This window comes from Grampus griseus (genome assembly GCF_964374135.1).
Source record: "Grampus griseus genome assembly, chromosome: 4".
NCBI classification, from domain to species: Eukaryota; Metazoa; Chordata; class Mammalia; order Artiodactyla; family Delphinidae; genus Grampus; species Grampus griseus.
Genome location: NC_138997.1, coordinates 69240323 through 69262871, shown reverse-complemented (window position 1 = coordinate 69262871; position 22549 = coordinate 69240323). Strand labels below are relative to the sequence as shown.

The 22549-nt window shown below is 42.5% G+C and overlaps 1 protein-coding gene across 1 annotated transcript in view; it reads left to right on the top strand.

The window, feature by feature from the left end:
• Positions 1 to 9394: 9394 nt before the first annotated feature.
• The window catches only part of CEP135 (centrosomal protein 135), a gene marked incomplete at its 5' end in the record, with an annotated part of 80568 nt that continues 67413 nt past the window's right edge, over positions 9395 to 22549 (top strand). Inside the window, 3 exons of the mRNA XM_082653516.1 lie at positions 9395 to 9534; positions 18517 to 18707; positions 20000 to 20167. Of these exons, the coding sequence (XP_082509642.1) occupies positions 9395 to 9534; positions 18517 to 18707; positions 20000 to 20167 (499 nt within the window). The remainder of the gene's footprint in view (positions 9535 to 18516; positions 18708 to 19999; positions 20168 to 22549) is intronic.

Genomic DNA, 22549 nt, shown 5'->3' with positions numbered 1-22549 from the left:
CTAAGGGAGACAGCAAATAATTGAGTCTCAGAGACACCAAGCCAAGGACTAGCAAATAAGCATCTTCGGGCTGCTGGCAGTCAGGCAGATGTACCAACATATCTCTCAGTGTATCGTCTGGTTTAAACCTACCCCTGTTGACCTGGTTTCATCCTCTATTGGGAATGTGATGGTTTTAAGAGATATCCACAAATTGTTTGACACTGCTCCATTCAATAGGTGGGGTATAATTCCCCTCCTCTTGAGTATAGGCTGGCTTAGTGGCTTGCTGCCATAGAATACATGATGATGTGATGATGATGATGTGATGATGAGGATGTGATGATGATGATGACAACGATGATGGTGACAACGATGATGGTGACGATGATGATGAAAATGGAAGAAGTGACTGTGGGTGCTTTCAGAGACTGTCATAAAAGGCACTGCAGATACCTCCTTGACCTCTCTCTCTCTGGCGGCAAGCCAGCTGCCATGATGTGAGGACATTCCTGCTGCCCTACAGAGAGACCCACATGGGAAGAAACTAAGCCATGCTGCCAACAGCCACAAAGAGAGGGCTTGGAAGTGGTCTGTTCCTGTTCTCTATACATCTAAGTTCTAATTGTTTCAAGGTTCAACTCCAAGTTCCATCTGATCCATGAAATTTTGGTTGTCCTTTTCCTCAAAGGATTTTTTTTCTTTTATGAATTCCTGAGACACTTATTCTGTGCCATCAACTGGTAGTTAAACATATATGTATTAGTGTGCTAAGACTGCAGGAACAAAGTAGCACAAATTGGGCTGCTCAAACAACAGAAATTTATTGTCTGGAGGCTAGAAATCTGAGATAAATGTGTTGGTAGGGCTGGTTCCTTCTGAGAGCTGTGAGGGAGGATCTGCTTCATGCTGCTCTCCTAACTTGTGGTTTGTTGGCAATATTCGGCATTCCTTGTAGACAGCATTCTCCCTGTCTTCATATTGTCTTTTCTCTGTATGTGTCTCTTTCTCTTTACATAGTGTGTTCTTTTTATAAGGACACCAGGCATATTGGATTAGGGGCCCATCCTACACCAGTATGAATTCATCTTAATCAATTATATCTGCAATGACCCAATTTCCAAATAAGGTCACATTCTGAGGGGGTTAGGACTTCAATATATGAATTTTGGGGAGGACACAATTCAACCCATAACAATATATAAAGTTCTAACACAAAGCACTCATTTAAATTCAGCAAAATGCTCTCAGCCAAGAACTATAAAAATAGGAAGAAAGGAAAAAGCACAATTTGAATAATCTAGGCAGCTTTACCCACTATTTTATTTATGCTCACCAGGGGAAATTGAGATGCAAGATGAGATTCTGCCGTTCACTCAGTCAGATGCAATTTCGTTTTGCTTCTTGGAAACTCAGCATCTAGTCACTCTGAATGTGATCTAATGTTTAAAAATATGTATTTGATAATATGTGATATTTGCCCTATAGTCTGGCTTTATAATCTCACTTCCATTGAGATGCTCTCTCTTATTTTGCTGGGCTGCTCTATTTCACTATACAGCAATGACAGAATAATGCTTTTACACTTCACTGAATTCTTTCACTTTTACCTGGACAGCCCTCTCCATCCCTCTCCCACCTCAGCCATAACTAAACAAATAAGCAAATATAGAAAGTTCTCAGCTTTTAAGTGAAACAGAAAGGGAGAGAGTGAGGGAGGAAGAAAGGAAGGAAACAAAAGATGAAAAACCTTACGCAAGTGTGAGGCTCTGTAGAATACATGACATGGTATTTTGTCTTTCCCCTCACCCGGACTAAATAAAAATGTCAAAAACTAGGGGAGTGTGGTGGGTTGAATGGTAGCCCCCCCAAGAGACATGTCAACATCCTAATTCCCATGACCAGCAAATGTTACCTTATTTGGAAAAAGGATCTTAGCAGTTGTGAAAAGTTAAGGACCTTGAGATGAAGAGATCAACTGGATTATCTGGGTGGGCCCTAAATCCAATGATAAGTGCCTTTATAAAAGACACACATGGACTTCTGGCCTCCAGAGCTGTGAGAGGTTACATTTCTGTCGTGGTAAGCCACCCAGTTTGTGATCATTTATAATGGCAGCCGGGAAACTAATACAGGGAGTGAAAGTAGGGGAGGGATCAGATGGACTTAACAGAATCAATATCAAAGCCCAGAGCCTAGGAAATCCCTGCCTTCCACAGCCCCACACACTGAACAAGCAAGTGCCAAGGAGCTTCTGGGAGACAGGTTAGTCTGTGCGTGTATATCACTGTGTCTAGGAGCTTTCTCAGTTGTCTTTCTCATTACTATCTGGAGAGCACCCCACATTGATAGCAGCCAGCAAATAGCTTGCTGAGGGCCAGCATGAATAATTCCTGTCTGTACCCACAGAGTTTGCTCAGCCTGCATCTGATCCATCCTGCTGGGGGACCTGTAATGAAGTAATGAAGGTGAGCGGGCAAAGCATCTACTCCTGATGAAGGTGGAGCTACATGGAACTAGCTCCAGGTTGCCTACAGAGCAAGACAGTAGGAAACTACCAAGAACAAGTCTGCTGCTGTTAGCCCCCTCAGGGCTACCTGATACTACCAGTTCCTGGGCCTTTGGGGCTTCTGCAGAGTAGTTAGCTTACTTCTTAGCTTTTACCACTGCTGTTTGGGATTCAGATTTTTCAAGGCTGAGAAGTCTGTTTTCTGCTGTCCAACTGCTTGCCAGTCCCCAAATTTTACTGATCTTGTCTCCTCCACTATTCTCTTGGTTCTAAAGGCTTTTAAAAAGTACTTTTGGACTTCCCTGGTGGCACAGTGGTTAAGAATCCACCTGCCAATGCAGGGGACAAGGGTTCGGTCTCTGGTCAGGGAAGATCCCACATGCCGCGGAGCAACTAAGCCCTCGAGCCACAACTACTGAGCCTGCGCTCTAGAGCCCAAGAGCCACAACTACTGAAGCGCATGCGCCTAGAGCCCATGCTCCACAAGAGAAACCACTGCAATGAGAAGTCCGCACACCACAACGAATCGGCCTGCCAATGAGGGGAAATGGGTTCGAGCCCTGGTCCAGGAAGATCCCACATGCCGCGGAGCAACTGAGCCCATGCGCCACAATTGCTGAGCCCGTGTGCAACAACTACTGAAGCCCGCCCACCTAGAGCCCGTGCTCCGGCCGCAATGAGAAGCTCACACACCGCAACGAAGAGTAGCCCCCGCTCGCCGCCACTAGAGAAAGCCCATGCGCAGCAACGGAGACCCAACACAGCCAAAAATAAATTAATTAATGAAAGTACCTTTACTGTCATTTTAAAAGGATGAAGGAGGGAGGGAGGGCGAGAGGAAGGCTAAAGCTAATGTGTACATTTAATCTGCCATCTTTAATTGAAATGATGCAAAATTTTTATCTGAAGATTTGTACCTTGATTCAGTTCTGGAAAATTCTTAGCGATTATCTCTTCAAACATTGCTTCTTTGCTGAATTAGTTTTTCTCTTCCTACTGTAACAAGTCACCATAAACGTAGCAGCTTAAGACAATACAAATTGATTATCTCATAGTTCTGTAGGTCAGAAGTCTAGGTAGGCCCTGCTGCCAAAATCAAGGTGTCAGTAGCCTGGCTTTTATCTCAAGGTAGGAGAATAAAGGAGGAAATCTGCTTCCACATTCACTTAGGTTGTTGGCAGGAATTCCGTTCCTTGCTCCTGGAGGGCTGAGGTTCATGATACTCTGCAGGCTCTTAGCCTCCCTCAGCTGTCCTAGGATCCCCACATTCCTCATCACACTGCACCCTCCATCTTCAAACCCCCAACAGCCGTCAAGTCCTGCTCACACTTGTCTGTTTTTAAGGGTTTGTGCAAATGCATTGGGCCCACCTGGAATATCCAGGACAATCTCCCGGTTTTAAGGCCTTTAACGACCTTAATTATGTCTGCAAAACCCCTCTTGCCATGTAATATTCATAGGTTCCAGAAATTTGGGTGTAGACACCTTTGTGGGGGGTGTCTGCCTTTCATAGCTCTGGGGCCTTCTTTGAGTCTCTCAAGCTATTATTTGTATTTCTTAATTGCTTTCTAAATATATTCCTTTGCACTATGTTCTAGGTAAATTTTCTAATTCTTTTCACTACATCTAATCTACAGTTCATCCCATGTAATGTAAAAAAAAATTTGATGACTGTATTTTTAATTTCCAATTTTTCTGATTGACTCCCTTTCATATGCATCTGTTCTTGTTTCATTTAACAATTCTTGTTCTTTCTAATGGCTGTTATTCCTTCCATCTATCTAGACCAGTGGTTCTCAACCAGGAATGATTTATCCTCCCAAGGCACAGCTGGCAATGTCTGGAGAGATTTTTTGGTTGTCACAACTTGGCGGATGCTACTGGTCTAGTGGGTAGAAGCCAAGAATGTTATTAAACATTCCACAATACACAGGACAAGTCCTCTAAAACACAGAATTATTCAGCCCAAAATGTCAAAAGTGCCAAGGTCGAGAAACTTCGATCTAGATCACCTTACACATATTCATTTTAAAGGCTTCATCAGACTCTTTCATTTCATCTAGAGAGAATTCATGTTTTGATGTTTTATTTTGTTGGCTATCCTTGTTAGCATTAGATTTCTTCATTGTTTTTGGTTTGTAAGCGCACTTTCAGTGAAAGGTTATTTTTTTTTCTCTCTGCATCTGGCTCTCCTTCCCCCCAGTTATCAGTTTTGAGGGTGGCCCCAACAGGATTGCCCCACAATTCATAAAACAACTTATTAAAGCACGTGGGAAAACAGACAAGGCACACACAATGAAAATGGTTAAAGCAATATATGAATGAGTACAAAGTATTCACAACCCACAGAGCAGTTAGGTGATACCCAAAGATTAGGTACATTTTCAGAACGGAAGTCCTACTTGAGAGAGTAGTAAATAGAAAGGAGGAAATGAGCTTCTCTCTGATCATCTAGAAGTTTTCACGCGAGAAATGGAATTCTAGGATTTGACCATGTGTTTTCTATATATGAGCAGGCTCTCTATAACCAGTTGATTTAAATGTAATTTCATTCACACATGTTTACTGCGGTCGGTGCCAGAGAAACTAGCTGAATAAAATAATCTTGACTCAAGGAATTCAAAATTGGAGGAGGCAGGGAGAGACATATAAACAAATAATTACCTTTTGACGGGATGAGTTATAACTCATGGGATCAAAACATAGTGATATTATACTCATCATAATGGGATGAATATAATATAAGGGTCTACGCATCGGGGACGTGGGTGTGGGTGGTTCTCAGGGAAAGTTGCACAGACAACCGGCTATTTAAGCTAGAGTTTACGTGGTAAGTAGGCGTCCCCCTAGCAGGTGAAGGCCAATCTGCAGCAGGGACCAGGGCTGGGCAGGGTTTTAATCCCGCGTCCAGAAGGTTAAGGCACACGACGGAGAGGATGACACAGTTACTGGCGCCCGCTGAGGTTCGGGGTTCGCCCGCCGCTAGGGGGCGCCGCGGCCTCGCGCCGTGCGGGCCGTTGCGTTTCCGGGCCGGGCCTAGCGTCGCCATCTCTGTCGGGCGCGTCCCCGCCGCGCGCGGCGAAACAATTGCCGCTCCCGTTACCGAGGCAACCGCGGCGCCTCCTCCGCGCCGGCCCCGATAGTCTCTCCGCGCCATTTTCAAACTGTCCTGGAGCCGGCACCGGTGTCTGGGGCGGAAGGAGCCAGCAAGGGAGGCGAGGCGCGAGGGAGAATGCGACCGCAGGCGGAGGGAGCAGCGGCCGGGTCTGCGGGTGAGCGCGGCGCGGGGCGGAAGGGCCGAGCTGGGCAGTGCCTCCGCCTCCCGGGCGGTCCCGGCGGGCCGGGGCGCGGCCGGGAGGGAGGCCGCGCAACCTTGGGAGGAAGTGGGGCCCGGACGGGCTGGCGGACGGGGCGCGGAGACTCCCCGCCGCCCCGCTGCTGACACCCCTTCCCTTCAACACCCGACTGCGGAGCTGCGGCCCAGAGGTCGGCCTGGGGCCGCGGGAACCCCCTGTTTCCTCCTAACCCTCTCGCCGCGAGCGTCTGTGCGGCCCCCGCGGACCCGCCTCCTACTGACTGATGGGTTGATTTAAAAGTTAAAATGCTCTTTTCATATAAGAATCATACAGGTTCTTTGTAAAAACAAAAGTGCCCCAAAGCGTAGGACGAGAGTCGTTTATTAACCCTTGGCCAGCACCTTAGTAAACATCCCCTCTTGCTTCCACTCTCTGAAATGAGTGAGGATTCCCGAGATAAACTCAGTTAAGGTTGGTTTGGGGGTTTGTTATGTTTTGTTTTTTTGGCCCCTGTGCATATGTACGCACAGGATATTTTTGAAAAAATAAGATGTACTGGCTTTCAGACGTCAACCCCCCAGAGTTAAGCAAGTGGCTGGTTCTAAACACGTATGTGTGGAGGACCTCCAAACCTTACCTTTTATGTTTTGCTAGAAATTTTCAGTATAGCCACAGTGTTTGGGTAATGGAGATGGGGGCGGTGGTGGAGGACAGCAGCCTATGGGTGGGGAGAGCCTAATACGTGTTTTTTGTCCTTGTTGGGAGGATTTTAATCTTTTTCATCTGTCCTGTGTGTGGATGATTTTTTGATTCATATTCATATTCTCCCTCTCTCTCAGAAGGATGTGAGGAAGTATTATTTCTGGGTAACCAAAGTGGGTACCAGACAAAATGGAGACATGTTTGAATGTTGAGGCCCTACTAGTTCTTGGTTTGACCGGTGAATTTCTGATGTCTCCAGGACTTTTTCTAGAACACCCTGCATCAGTCAGGTCCCTCTTGTGGAAGGAACCTAGAAAGAACCTAGTATAGAATGGGGACTCCATTCAAAGAAAAGGCTAGCAAGAGTGTGGAGAAGGAAAGATTTGTAGAAAGGAGTAATCAAGGAGAGGTGCTAATTTAGTGATTTGATAAGTTGAGGCAGCATAGTACAGAAACCAGAGTGCTGGATCAGGACTCAGGGGACCTGAATGCCCACCTACTTCGTGGCCTTGTGATTTGGGAATATAGTTACTCTTTTTATTTATTTATTGGCTGCCTTGAGTCTTCATTGCTGCGCGCGGGCTTTCTCTAGTTGCGGAGAGCGGGGGCTGCTCTTCGTTGTGGTGCGTGGGCTTCTCTTGTTGCGGAGCATGGGCTCTAGGTGCACGGGCTCAGTAGTTGTGGCTCGCAGGCTTATTAGTTGTGGCACGCGGGCTTCGTTGTTCCGCGGCATGTGGGATCTTCCCGGACCAGGGCTCAAACCCGTGTCCCCTGCATTGACAGGCGGATTCTTAACCACTGCGCCACCAGGGAAGTCCCGAAAGTTACTCTCTTGAGGCAGTCTTACCTCATCTTTGAACAGGGAGGGTGTCCTGCACCCTGTCTCCCTCACAGGGTAGTTGTGAGGACCAAATTTTGCATGTATTCATATACTTGCATGTTTTATAAATTGTGAACAGTAGAGATATATAACAGAGTTTTTATTTGGTTTAGAAATACGAGTATTAGGACCATATTTACCTGGCAAAATTAGAAAAGAGCACATTTTTCTAAAGAAGTGATTTTTTTTTTTTTTTGCGGTACTTGGGCCTCTCACTGCCGTGGCCTCTCCCGTTGCGGAGCACAGGCTCCGGACGTGCAGGCTCAGCAGCCATGGCTCACGGGCCCAGCCGCTCCGCGGCATGTGGGATCTTCCCAGGCCGGGGCACGAACCCGTGTCCCCTGCATCGGCAGGCGGACTCTCAACCACTGTGCCACCAGGGAAGCCCAAGAAGTGATTTTTGAATGACTCCATTTTAGGGCAGGTTGATAGATAATATATTCATAAATATTTAAAAAGACAAGGATAAAAACATGTACAGAGATGCTTATGCGTTTGTGTCTTTTTTTCTTTCTAAACTAAGTAAAATTTACATGGTGAAATGCACAGATCTTAAGTGTGCTATTTGAAAAGCTTTGATAAATGTATACACTGGTGTGACGTCTGTCCCCATCAACACAATATTTTCATTACCTCAGAAAGTTCCCTTGTAGCCCATCCAGTCAGGCTCTCCTCACACCCGCATAGCCCTAGGCCACTGCTGTTCTCATTTCTGTGCACAGTTTAATTTTGCCTGTTCTTGAACTTCATATAAATGGAATCATACAGTATATGTATGTTATGTAACATCTTTCCTCTATTGATGGATAAATAGGTTGTTTGCAGTTTGGGGCTATTATGAATAAAGCTGCTTCGAATATTCTTGTAGAGTCTCTTTGTAGATGCTTATTTTCATTTTCTTGAGTAAATACCTTGGAATAGAATTAGAGAGTCGTAGGATAGAAGTATGTTTAACTTTATAAGAAGTTACCAGGCTTTTTCCACAGAGATTTTACACTCCTGTCAGCAATGTGAAGATTCCTGTTACTCCAAGTCCTTAATGACATTTGATATTGTACCTTTAATTTTAGCCATTCTAGTATGGGCATAATTGTATCTCATTGTGGTTTCAATTTCCCTGATGTCTAATGGTATTAAGCAACTTTTCATATGATTATTCCCATTCAGGTATCTTTTGCAAGTCTTAGCCCATTTTCTTATTGGGTTGTCTTTATTATTGAATTGTAAGGGTTCTTTATCCCATATACAAATCCTTTGTTAGATATTATGAATACTTTTCTCCTACTCTTTTGTTTTTGTTTGTCAAATAAAAGGGCATATTTTGATGAGCAGACTTTTCAATTTAAAGAAATCCAATTTATCAAGTTTTTCCTTTGTATTTAATGCTGTTAAAAGAGGCTTTTCTAAGTATTCTTTGCCTGTCTCAGGCTTGGGAAAATATTTTTTTTTTCCTAGAAGCTTTATTGTTTTAACTTTTTTTAAAAAAATTATTTATTTATTTTTTGCTGCATTGGGTCTTCGTTGCCGCACGTGGGCTTTCTCTAGTTGCAGCAAGCGGGGGCTACTCTTCGTTGTGGTGCGTGGGCTTCTCGTTGCGGTGGTTTCTCTTTGTTGTGAAGCACGGGCTCTAGGCGTACAGGCTTCAGTAGTTGTGGCACGCGGGCTCAGTAGTTGTGGCACAGGGGTTTAGTTGCTCCGCAACATGTGGGATCTTCCTGGACCAGGGCTCGAACCCATGTGCCCTGCATTGGCAGGCGGATTCTTAACGACTGCACCACCAGGGAAGTCCCTGTTTTAACTTTTCTGTATAGGCTTATGAGGAGATGTTTATTTTAATGCAGCAATGTGAATATCATAAACATTGGATTTAAATCAATCTAAATATTCCAGAAGACTGCCTACCTGAAAAGAAACAAAGAATAAGTGCTTCATATTAAAAGATTCTTTTCTTCTTAACGTGAAACAATAATAATAGCTGATAACAGAATGATGTTTCATTCTTTTCTTTTAGGATTTTAACTTTTGGAAATGAATAAAACCAGTTTGGAAGACAAGATGACTACAGCTGCAGAAAGAAAATATATTAATATTAGGAAAAGATTGGATCAGTTGGGATACCGCCAGACTCTGACAGTGGAGTGTTTACCTTTGGTAGAAAAACTTTTCAGGTAAAGATGAAAATACGGTTCTAAACCTGTGTGATCCTTAATCCCATTTATCTAGTTTCTGATTGAACTTTATCCTTCAGTAGAGAAATGGGTAGATTTTTTTAAAAGTCCTTAAGTCATCTGAAGTTTCTCTATTCTTCTTAGATTCTACTCTGCTGTCGTCATTCAGGGCCTCCACATTGCAAAACTCTAGGGTCACCATTCACACTATACTATTCAGAGTGAATGTTTCTGCAGGTTTTGTCTGTGAGTAAAAGTACAATTTTTAATGTGATTTTCTGATCTAGTTGAGAGTTCTGTAACTGCTTTATTCACTGGTCATTAATTTTTTATTGAAATATAGTTGACATTATGTTAGTCACTGGTCTCTAATTACTGTTACATTTATAATGTTTCTCTAATGTGGTTGACCATGACTTTAGCTGTTACTTGTTACTTTAACTGAAAGAGTCTTTGTGATTTTTGTTCTTTTCCGCATGAATTCTACTACTGTGATTTGAGACTAGAGCAGGGAAGTGGCCTAGGAGGCTTTTGCAGTAGGACTATAAGTGATGATGATGGAAAGGAGAGAATGGATGAAAGATACTTTATGGTCTTTAGCATGGCCTGCAGAATCCTTCATGATCAAGTACTAGATCGACAATTCGGAGTTATAGGGTAGAAGTATATTTAACTTTTCAGGAAACTGACAAACTTTTTCCACAGTGATTTTATACTCGTACACCTTCATCTCCCCTGTATTAACCACCTGAAGCTCCTAAACATGTGTTCACTTTCTCCCTTGGTCTCTCCATATGCTATTCTATCTGCCTATAAAGTCCCTTTCTCCTCTCCCTCCTGCCTTGCCCTTATGTTCAGTTAGCCATATGGCCTGCAGGACTCTGTCACATCTGCTGCATGTTATTAGCTATTATCATTGTTGGAAACTTGTTTTATCTTCCCGATAGAATGCAAACTCCATGAGGCTAGAGACTGACTTTATAACTGGCATACCTAGAACAGACTGAACACATTGTTGGCACTGAAATATTTGTTGAGGTTATCACATAGTATTATAACTTTTGACAAACTGTTAGTAGAATGTAAGTTCCGTGATAGTGGGTTCTTTACCATGTGCCCTGCTCAATAAATGTTGAAGGAATGAATATTCCACTGGTCTGTGTTCTTAGAGGTCGGGAACTGACTCATTATTTGTTGTGTCCCTGACACAGCATATAGCAGGCATTCAGTAAATGTTTGCTGAATGAACGAATAAGTTTCACAGATTCCACCGGATTAGGTGACTAATTAGACATGGGGGGGTAAGTTAGAGGGGAGATTGAAAGATGATTCTGCCTGTGTGTATATGTTTCATAACTTTTTTTTTTTTTTTTTTTTTTGCGGTACGTGGGCCTCTCACCGTTGTGGCCTCTTCCGCTGTGGAGCACAGGCTCCGGACGCGCAGGCGCAGCGGCCATGGCTCACGAGCCCAGCCGCTCCGTGGCACATGGGATCCTCCCAGACCAGGGCATGAACCCGTGTCCCCAGCATTGGCAGGTGGACTCCCAACCACTGTGCCACCAGGGAAGCCTGTTTCATATAACTTTTAGTTAATCTTGTCTTGGGACTTCACTGGTGGCTCAGTGGTTAAGAATCCGCCTGCCAATGCAGGGGGCACAGGTTCGATTCCTGGTCTGGGAAGAGCCCACATGCCACGGAGTGACTGAGCCCACGGGCCATAACTACTAAGCCCGCGCTCTAGAGCCCGCAGGCCATAACTACTGAGCCCACATGTCACAACTACTGAAGCTCACGTGCCTAGAGCCCGTGCACCACAACAAAGAGTAGCCCCTGCTCACCGCAACTAGTGAAAGCCTGTGCACAGCAACGAAGACCCAATGCAGCCAAAAATAAAATAAATTTATATTAAAAAAAAATCTTTAATCCTGTTTTGAGAAGTTTTTTTTTTTTTTTTAACATCTTTATTGGAGTATAATTGCTTTACAATGGTATGTTAGTTTCAGCTTCACAACAAAATGAATCAGTTATATATACACATATGTTCCCATATCTCTTCCCGCTTGCGTCTCCCTCCCTCCCACCCTCCCTATCCCACCCCTCCAGGCGGTCACAAAGCACCGAGCTGATCTCCCTGTGCTATGCGGCTGCTTCCCACTAGCTATCTACCTTACGTTTGGTAGTGTATATATGTCCATGCCTCTTTATCGCTTTGTCACCGTTTACCCTTCCCCCTCCCCATAGCCTCAAGTCCATTCTCTAGTAAGTCTGTGTCTTTATTCCTGTTTCACCCCTAGGTTCTTCATGACATTTTTTTTTTCTTAAATTCCATATATATGTGTTAGCATACGGTATTTGTCTCTCTCTTTCTGACTTACTTCACTCTGTATGACAGACTCTAGGTCTATCCACCTCATTACAAATAGCTCAATTTCGTCTCTTTTTATGGCTGAGTAATATTCCATTGTATATATGTGCCACATCTTCTTTATCCATTCATCCGATGATGGACACTTAGGTTGTTTCCATCTCCGGGCTATTGTAAATAGAGCTGCAATGAACATTTTGGTACATGACTCTTTTTGAATTATGGTTTTCTCAGGGTATATGCCCAGTAGTGGGATTGCTGGGTCATATGGTAGTTCTATTTGTAGCTTTTTAAGGAACCTCCATACTGTTTTCCACAGTGGCTGTATCAATTTACATTCCCACCAGCAGTGTAAGAGGGTTCCCTTTTCTCCACACCCTCTCCAGCATTTATTGTTTCTAGATTTTTTGATGATGGCCATTCTGACTGGTGTGAGATGATATCTCATTGTCGTTTTGATTTGCATTTCTCTAATGATTAGTGATGTTGAGCATTCTTTCATGTGTTTGTTGTCAGTCTGTATATCTTCTTTGGAGAAATGTCTATTTAGGTCTTCTGCCCATTTTTGGATTGGGTTGTTTGTTTTTTTGTTATTAAGCTGCATGAGCTGCTTGTAAATTTTGGAGATTAATCCTTTGTCAGTTGCTTCATTTGCAAATATTTTCTCCCATTCTGAGGGTTGTCTTTTTGTCTTCTTTATGGTTTCCTTTGCTGTGCAAAAGCTTTTAAGTTTCATTAGGTCCCATTTGTTTACTTTTGTTTTTATTTCCATTTCTCTAGGAGGTGGGTCAAAAAGGACCTTGCTGTGATTTATGTCATAGAGTGTTCTGCCTATGTTTTCCTCTAAGAGTTTGATAGTTTCTGGTCTTACATTTAGGTCTTTAATACATTTTGAGCTTATTTTTGTGTATGGTGTTAGGGAGTGATCTAATCTCATACTTTTACATGTAGCTGTCCAGTTTTCCCAGCACCACTTATTGAATAGGCTGTCCTTTCTCCACTGTACATTCCTTCCTCCTTTGTCAAAGATAAGGTGACCATATGTGCGTGGGTTTATCTCTGGGCTTTCTATCCTGTTCCATTGATCTATATTTCTGTTTTTGTGCCAGTACCATACTGTCTTGATTACTGTAGCTTTGTAGTATAGTCTGAAGTCAGGAAGCCTGATTCCTCCAGCTCCATTTTTCGTTCTCAAGATTGCTTTGGCTATTCGGGGTCTTTTGTGTTTCCATACAAATTGTGAAATTTTTTGTTCTAGTTCTGTGAAAAATGCCAGTGGTAGTTTCATAGGGATTGCATTGAATCTGTAGATTGCTTTGGGTAGTAGAGTCATTTTCACAATGTTGATTCTTCCAATCCAAGAACATGGTATATCTCTCCATCTATTTGTATCATTTTTAATTTCTTTCATCAGTGTCTTATAATTTTCTGCATACAGGTCTTTTGTCTCCTTAGGTAGGTTTATTCCTAGATATTTTATTCTTTTTGTTGCAATGGTAAATGGGAGTGTTTTCTTGATTTCACTTTCAGATTTTTCATCCTTAGTGTATAGGAATGCCAGAGATTTCTGTGCATTAATTTTGTATCCTGCTACTTTACCAAATTCATTGATTAGCTCTAGTAGTTTTCTGGTAGCATCTTTAGGATTCTCTATGTATAGGATCATGTCATCTGCAAACAGTGACAGCTTTACTTCTTCTTTTCCGATTTGGATTCCTTTTATTTCCTTTTCTTCTCTGATTGCTGTGGCTAAAGCTTCCAAAACTATGTTGAATAAGAGTGGTGAGAGTGGGCAACCTTGTCTTGTTCCTGATCTTAGTGGAAATGCTTTCAGTTTTTCACCATTGAGGACGATGTTGGCTGTGGGTTTGTCATATATGGCCTTTATTATGTTGAGGAAAGTTCCCTCTATGCCTACTTTCTGCAGGGTTTTTATCATAAATGGGTGTTGAATTTTGTCAAAAGCTTTCTCTGCATCTATTGAGATGATCATATGGTTTTTCTCCTTCAATTTGTTAATATGATGTATCACGTTGATTGATTTGCGTATATTGAAGAATCATTGCATTCCTGGAATAAACCCCACTTGATCATGGTGTATGATCCGTTTAATGTGCTGTTGGATTCTGTTTGCTAGTATTTTGTTGAGGATCTTTGTATCTATGTTCATCAGTGATATTGGCCTGTAGTTTTCTTTCTTTGTGACATCCTTGTCTGGTTTTGGTATCAGGGTGATGGTGGCCTCGTAGAAGGAGTTGGGGAGTGTTCCTCCCTCTGCTATATTTTGGAAGAGTCTGAGAAGGATAGGTGATAGCTCTTCTCTAAATGTTTGATAGAATTCGCCTGTGAAGCCATCTGGTCCTGGGCTTTTGCTTGTTGGAAGATTTTTAATCACAGTTTCAATTTCAGTGCTTGTGATTGGTCTGTTCATATTTTCTATTTCTTCCTGATTCAGTCTTGGCAGGTTGTGCCTTTCTAAGAATTTGTCCATTTCTTCCAGGTTGTCCATTTTATTGGCATAGAGTTGCTTGTAGTAATCTCTCATGATCTTTTGTATTTCTGCAGTGTCAGTTGTTACTTCTCCTTTTTCATTTCTAGTTCTATTGATTTGAGTCTTCTCCCTTTTTTTCTTGATGAGTCTAGCTAATGGTTTATCAATTTTGTTTGTCCTTTCAAAGAACCAGCTTTTAGTTTTATTGATCTTTGCTATCGTTTCCTTCATTTCTTTTTCATTTATTTCTGATCTGATTTTTATGATTTCTTTCCTCCTGCTAACTTTGGGGTTTTTTTGTTCTTCTTTCTCTAATTGCTTGAGATGCAAGGTTAGGTTGTTTATTCGAGATGTTTCCTGCTTCTTAAGGTGGGCTTGTATTGCTATAAACTTCCCCCTTAGAACTGCTTTTGCTGCATCCCACAGGTTTTGGGTCGTTGTGTCTCCATTGTCATTTGTTTCTAGGTATTTTTTGATTTCCTCTTTGATTTCTTCAGTGATCACTTCATTATTAAGTAGTGTATTGTTTAGCCTCCATGTGTTTGTATTTTTTACAGATCTTTTCCTGTAATTGATATCTAGTCTCATGGCGTTGTGGTCAGAAAAGATACTTGATACAATTTCAATTTTCTTAAATTTACCAAGGCTTGATTTGTGACCTAAGATATGATCTATCCTGGAGAATGTTCCATGGGCACTTGAGAAAAATGTGTATTCTGTTGTTTTTGGATGGAGTGTCCTATAAATATCAATTAAGTCCATCTTGTTTAATGTATCATTTAAAGCTTGTGTTTCCTTATTTATTTTCATTTTGGATGATCTGTCCATGGGTGAAAGTGGAGTGTTTAAGTCCCCTACTATGAATGTGTTACTGTCGATTTCCCCTTTTATGGCTGTTAGTATTTGCCTTATGTATTGAGGTGCTCCTATGTTGGGTGCATAAATATTTACAATTGTTATATCTTCTTCTTGGATCGATCCCTTGATCATTATGTAGTGTCCTTCTTTGTCTCTTTTAATAGTCCTTATTTTAAAGTCTATTTTGTCTGATATGAGAATTGCTACTCCAGCTTTCTTTTGGTTTCCATTTGCATGGAATATCTTTTTCCATACCCTTACTTTCAGTCTGTATGTGTCTCTAGGTCTGAAGTGGGTCTCTTGTAGACAGCATATATAAGGGTCTTGTTTTTGTATCCATTCAGCTAATCTGTGTCTTTTGGTGGGAGCATTTAGTCCATTTACATTTAAGGTAATTATCGATATGTATGTTCCTATTCCCATTTTCTAAATTGTTTTGGGTTCGTTATTATAGGTCTTTTCCTTCTCTTGTGTTTCTTGCCTAGAGAAGATCCTTTAGCATTTGTTGTAAAGCTGGTTTGGTGGTGCTGAACTCTCTCAGCTTTTGCTTGTCTGTAAAGGTTTTAATTTCTCCATCAAATCTGAATGAGATCCTTGCTGGGTAGAGTAGTCTTGGCTGCAGGTTTTTCTCCTTCATCACTTTCAGTATGTCCTGCCACTCCCTTCTGGCTTGTAGGGTTTCTGCTGAGAGATCAGCTGTTAACCTTATGGGGATTCCCTTATGTGTTATTTGTTGTTTTTCCCTTGCTGCTTTTAATATGTTTTCTTTGTATTTAATTTTTGACAGTTTGATTAATATGTGTCTTGGCATATTTCTCCTTGGATTTATCCTGTATGGGACTCTCTGTGCTTCCTGGACTTGATTAACTATTTCCTTTCCCATATTAGGGAAGTTTTCAACTATAATCTCTTCAAATATTTTCTCAGTCCCTTTCTTTTTCTCTTCTTCTTCTGGAACCCCTATAATTCGAATGTTGGTGCGTTTAATGTTGTCCCAGAGGTCTCTGAGACTGTCCTCAGTTCTTTTCATTCTTTTTTCTTTATTCTGCTCTGCAGTAGTTATTTCCACTATTTTATCTTCCAGGTCACTTATCCGTTCTTCTGCCTCAGTTATTCTGCTATTGATCCCATTTAGAGTACTTTTAATTTCATTTATTGTGTTGTTCATCATTGCTTGTTTCATCTTTAGTTCTTCTAGGTCCTTGTTAACTGATTCTTGCATTTTGTCCATTCTATTGTCCATTCTATCTCCAAGATTTCGGATCAACCTTACTATCATTATTCTGAATTCTTTTTCAGGTAGACTGCCTATTTCCTCTTCATTTGTTAGGTCTGGTGGGTTTTTATCTTGCTCCTTCATCTGCTGTGTGTTTTTCTGTCTTTTCGTTTTGTTTATCTTACTGTGTTTGGGGTCTCCTTTTTTGCAGGCTGAAGGTTCGTAGTTCCTGTTGTTTTTTGTGTCTGTCCCCAGTGGCTAAGGTTGGTTCAGTGGGTTGTGTAGGCTTCCTGGTGGAGGGGACTAGGGCCTGTGTTCTGGTGGATGAGGCTGGATCTTGTCTTTCTGGTGGGCAGGTCCACATCTGGTGATGTGTTTTGGGGTGTCTGTAGACTTATGATTTTGGGCAGCCTCTCTGCTAATGGGTGGGGTTGTGTTCCTGTCTTGCTAGTTGTTTGGCATAGGATGTCCAGCCCTGTAGCTTGCTGGTCGTTGAGTGAAGCTGGGTGCTGGCGTTGAGATGGAGATCTCTCGGAGATTTTTGCTGTTTGATATTATGTGCAGCTGGGAGGCCTCTTGTGGACCAGTGTCCTGAAGTTGGTTCTCCCACCTCAGAGGCACAGCACTGACTCCTGGCTGCAGCCCCAAGAGCCTTTCATCCACAGGGCTTCTTAATTTGGGATGATTCGTTGTCTAGTCAGGTATTCCACAGATGCAGGGAACATCAAGTTGATTGTGGAGCTTTAATCCGCTGCTTCTGAGGCTGCTGGGAGAGATTTCCCTTTCTCTTCTTTGTTCTCACAGTTCCCAGGGGCTCAGCTTTGGATTTGGCCCTGCCTGTGCGTGTAGGTCGCCGGAGGGCGTCTGTTCTTTGCTCAGACAGGACGGGGTTAAAGGAGCCGCTGATTCGGAGGCTCTGGCTCACTCAGGCCGGGGGGTAGGGAGGGTCACGGAGTGTGGGGCGGGCCTGCGGCGGCAGAGGCCGGCGTGACGTTGCAGCCTGAGGCGCGCCGTGCGTTCTCCCGGGGGAGTTGTCCCTGGATCCCGGGACCCCGGCAGTGGCGGGCTGCACAGGCTCCCCGGAAGGGCGTGTGGCCAGTGACCTGTGTTCGCACACAGGCCTCCTGGTGGCGGCAGCAGCGGCCCTAGCGTCTCATGTCTGTCTCTGGGCTCCGCACTTCTAGCCGCGGCTAGCGCCCGTCCCTGGAGCTCTCTCAAGCAGCGTTCTTAATCCCCTCTCCTCGTGCACCAGGAAACAAAGAGGGACGTAGAAGTCTCTTGCCTCTTCGGCAGGTCCAGACTTTTCCCCGGACTCTCTCCCGGCGCGGTGCACTAACGCCCTGCAGGCTGTGTTCACGCCGCCAACCGCAGTCCTCTCCTGGCGCTCCGACAAAAGCCGGAGCCTCAGCTCCCAGTCCCGCCCGCCCCGGCGGGCGAGCAGACAAGCCTCTCGGCTGGCGAGTTCCGGTCGGCCCGATCCTCTGCGCTGGAATCTGTCCGCTTTGCCCTCCGCACCCCTGTTGCTGTGCTCTCCTCCGCGGCTCCCAAGCTCCCCCACTCCGCCTCCCGAAGTCTCCACCCGCGAAGGGGCTTCCTAGTGTGTGGACACTTTTCCTCCTTCACAGCTCTCTCCCGCTGGTGCAGGACCCGTCCCTATCCTTTTGTCTCTGTTTAGTTTTTTCTTTTGCCCTAACCAGGTACGTGGGGGGTTCCTTGCCTTTTGGGAGGTCTGAGGTCTTCTGCCAGCGTTCAGTAGGTGTTCCGTAGTTGTTCCACGCGTAGATGTATTTCTGGTGTATCTGTGGGGAGGAAGGTGATCTCCGCGTCTTACTCTTCCGCCATCTTCCCGGAAGTCTCTCCTGTTTTGAGAAGTTTTTGAGTACTTTCTGGTACCTTGAAAGACTCCTAGTGTTTGTTTTTGTTTGTTTGTTTTTAGATTTGAGCTCACTTAACATTAACATTTATTTTAAGTCTTTTTACAAATATGTATTTAGTTATTAAAAGTTAATGGAATGTTTCCTTGTATTTACATTTTCTGTTCTTGAATATTAGTGATCTAGTTCATACAACAGAAAGTCTTCGGAAATCAAAATTATCTGCTGTGAAAGCTGAAAAAGAAAGTGCCAATTTTGATTTTGTATTGGAACCTTATAAACTTGAAAATGCAAAATTGAGTAAGGAAAATAATGAATTATACCTGGAATTAATGAAACTGAGAGAACAATCAGGCCAACACATTAAAGGTAAAATTTTGTGATTTTTTTTTTTTTTTTTGCGATACGTGGGCCTCTCACTGTTGTGGCCTCTCCCGTTGCGGAGCACAGGCTCTGGACGCACAGGCTCAGCAGCCATGGCTCATGGGCCCAGCCGCTCTGCCGCATGTGGGATCTTCCCGGACTGGGCCACGAACCCACGTCCCCTGCATCGGCAGGCGGACTCTCAACCACTGCACCACCAGGGAAGCCCAAATTTTGTGATTTTTAAAATGCAATATTTTTGCCCTTTTTATTTTATATGTAAGAAAGGCTAGTCTACCTTTAAAACTGTTGATTAGAAAATGTGATAGTCATCCTATTGACACCTCTTGAAATATTGTAGGGTGTGTTGAAGAGTTTCCAAGAAGGAAAGTAAATTTGCATTCCATAACTGTATTCATTTTTACTTTATGTGGATTAAATTTTTAGAATTAAAATTGCTGTAGAGGGCCCTCCCTGGTGGCACAGTGGTTAAGAATCCACTTGCCAATGCAGGGGACATGGGTTTGAGCCCTGGTCCGGGAAGATCTCACATGCTGCAGAGCAACTAAGCCCGTGCACCACAACTACTGAGCCCATGTGCCACAACTACTGAAGCCCATGTGCCACAACTGCTGAAGCCTGTGTGCCTAGAGTCCATGCTGTGCAACAGAAGAAGCCCGCGCACCGCAACAAAGAGTAGCCCCCGCACGCTGCAACTAGAGAAAAGCCCGCACATGGCAACAAAGACCCAACGCAGCCATAAATAAATAAATTAATTAATTTTTTAAAAAATTGCTGTAGAAAATATTAAATGCTGGAACTGAAGAAATGTTCTTGAAATAACTTTTGTTTTTCTCTTAACTGAGAGAAAGCCATGTATCTGTCGTTCTGATTCTTTAATATCCCGTCTTTGATCTGGAAGGTAGAATTAGAATGATTTCAAAGGTACTGGGCAAAGGGTAATTATATGGCTAACTTATTATAAAATCTTCTCATATTCAATAGGAAGCCCTGTCTGATACCTGGCATGAATTCATAATCCCTTAGCTTCATATTCAATTTACTGGATCAAAAGTCATGATTTATATTAGGCTCATACCACAGAAGAAAAATATAATTCCTTTTTGTGCTTAGTGACTTATTTGCAGTTTGTTAATAGTGGTAGAAAAGGTATAGCCTTTCTAACAAAGCATACATGAGAATCAGGTGGAGCCTTTCAAATTACTATGACTTTTTGTATTTTGTGAAATGGAAGAATTTCTAGATTGTAAAATACTCTGAATCTTTTTCATTTTAAGAGTTGAAAACCACATTGAAAAAGTGTGCACGTGAAACAACTGATCTGAAATTTCTAAATAATCAATATGTTCATAAACTCAAACTTTTGGAGAAAGAGAGTAAAGCTAAGAATGAAAAAATTCAACAACTTCAAGAAAAGAATTTGCAAGCTATAGTACAAACTCCAGGTGAGTCCGTTCCCTCTCAAAACAAATTGTATGTATGTAATATTTTAAAGATATTAGAACTGTTGACTGAAATGGGACTTTGGATTTTCATGCTTAGACTTTAGTATTTGAAAAGATGTACTTGGCTAGTCACAAAAACTTTTAAATTTATTTCTGAAGATCCAGCTTATATTCTATACATGTGCTTAGAAATTTATGTAATAATAACTTCTTAGATACAAGTAGTCTGGCTTCAGTGCCCAGAGTTTTATTTCCTTAATCATTAATTTAAATTCTTTTTTCTATTATTTTTATCATTATTATTATTTCAGTTATAAAAGTAATTCATACTCATTAAAGAATTTGGAAATGATGTACTTTCTTATTTCTTAGTTTTACTCTGTTTTTTTTTTTTTTTTTGCGGTACGCGGGCCTCTCACTGTTGTGGCCTCTCCTGCCGCGGAGCACAGGCTCCGGACGCGCAGGCCCAGCGGCCATGGCTCACGGGCCCAGCCACTCCGCGGCATGCAGGATCCTCCCAGACCAGGGCATGAACCCGCGTCCCCTGCATCAACAGGCGGACCCTCAACCACTGCGCCACCAGGGAAGCCCTATTTTACTCTTTTTAGCTTTATGCTCAGTAGTTCTCAAGCAAGAAAAAAGAAATGATGGGGTATATGCAGAGTTGGTGGTTGTCTGGTCATAAAGTCAGTGGAACAATCTCCAGTACTAGTAACCAGATCATTGAGATGTCTAAACCATGGGATTAAGATTATGGAAGTAAGTGAGGTGTAGGAAAGTGCTGAATTATGAGACTAGGTAGAGACTGAAGTAATTTGGTCAGAATGAAGATTGCCATCAGAAGAGAGTTGAAGATCTGGGCACTGGCACAGTTCTAACCAGTGACAAAGTCCAGGCGTAATCATGTTATTGTGGGCCTATAGCTGAGTGAAGAGGAGACTCATGAGAGTTGAGGAATTGTGAACCGAGGGGTCAGGGTCGGGGAGGAATCAGTGGGATTTGAAATGGCAGGAAGTGAGTTGGAGAGGGAGGACCATGAGCCAAAGGCAGAAAAGATGGAGAAATGTGGGAGAAGATCTCAGAAGTACCTAGAAGATTAAGAAAACAAAAAAGGATTCTCTGAGAAAAGAGTGGGACAGATTCAAGAGAGATTTAGGAGGTGTAATCTCTAAAATTTAGTGACTGAATATGGTAGACTTGGGAAGTAGAGGAATTCCTAAATTTCTGTTTGAAGGGAATGAGTGGGTGGATGATGGTAATATTTCTTAAGGTAGAGAATGTGGAAAGCAGAACAGGAGTCCACCCTCCACAAAGGGTGTGTTGAGTATGTTATACCTACAGGACATTCACACAGATTTCTAGTATGCAGTGGGATATGTAGATCTGTTCTCAGCAGTATGATCCCAGATGGAGATTCACATTTGGGAATCATTGGAATATCATGAGAATTGAAGCTCTGAATGTGGTAGGAATTATCTAGTAAGATTATGTAGACTGGAAAGAGAGGAGAACCAAAGACAGACCCTAGGAAAATTGGCATTTAAGGCACAGGTGGAAGAAGAGGGTCTTTGAAAGAAACTGAGGAGCAACCAAGGAGGAAAACCAGGAGATAAGGGAAGAAGAAAATGGTTTACCTGTTCAGGTGTGTATACAAGCAGGTCATTTAAATACTTTTGACCCAGTTTCTTCATCCTCAAAACAAAAGATTAGGAGTATAAGAAATTTGTTAGGATTCTAATGAAGACAAAGTTGAGAGTTATGTTTGTTCTTTGTGAGGGTCGATTAGTTTTTCAAGTACATGTCTAATCTTGGCCAGATACTGGAAAAGGTAAATTATCCATGTGGCTTGGACCAAGGCAGGATATATCTAACCATAAAAATAAATTACTCCTGCTAGTTTTAAGGATAATTGAGACAATTTACTAATTAAGAAATTATACTAATTCAGGGTATACTTTCCACTATATACTAATTTGGCTTCTTAAAGTTTCAGTTATCTTCTCCTTTGGCATTGCTTAATAAGCATGTTTATTTTAGTTATCACTACCTTAAGCTCCTCGTTTGACAGTTTTCTGCTGGTGATGATTTCTTGAGCTCATAATAGCGAATACCACAAGGCACACTCAACTTTCATCTTGCCGAAGTCTGGTCATCTCTTGGAGGAACGGATTAAATCTGGGCATATGTACCAAGCATGCAGAAAATAAAGCTTGTTTTATAACCATATCTTGTTGAGGTTTTTAGGAATGCATTGTTTAAAGATCAGGTGGGTATTTATATATAAGGGAGAAAACATTTTATCAGTATGTAATATGAGCTAGAGACACACTTTATAACTAAAAGGCTAACCTTCTGAAATATTTAATTCTAAGACAGTGTTTT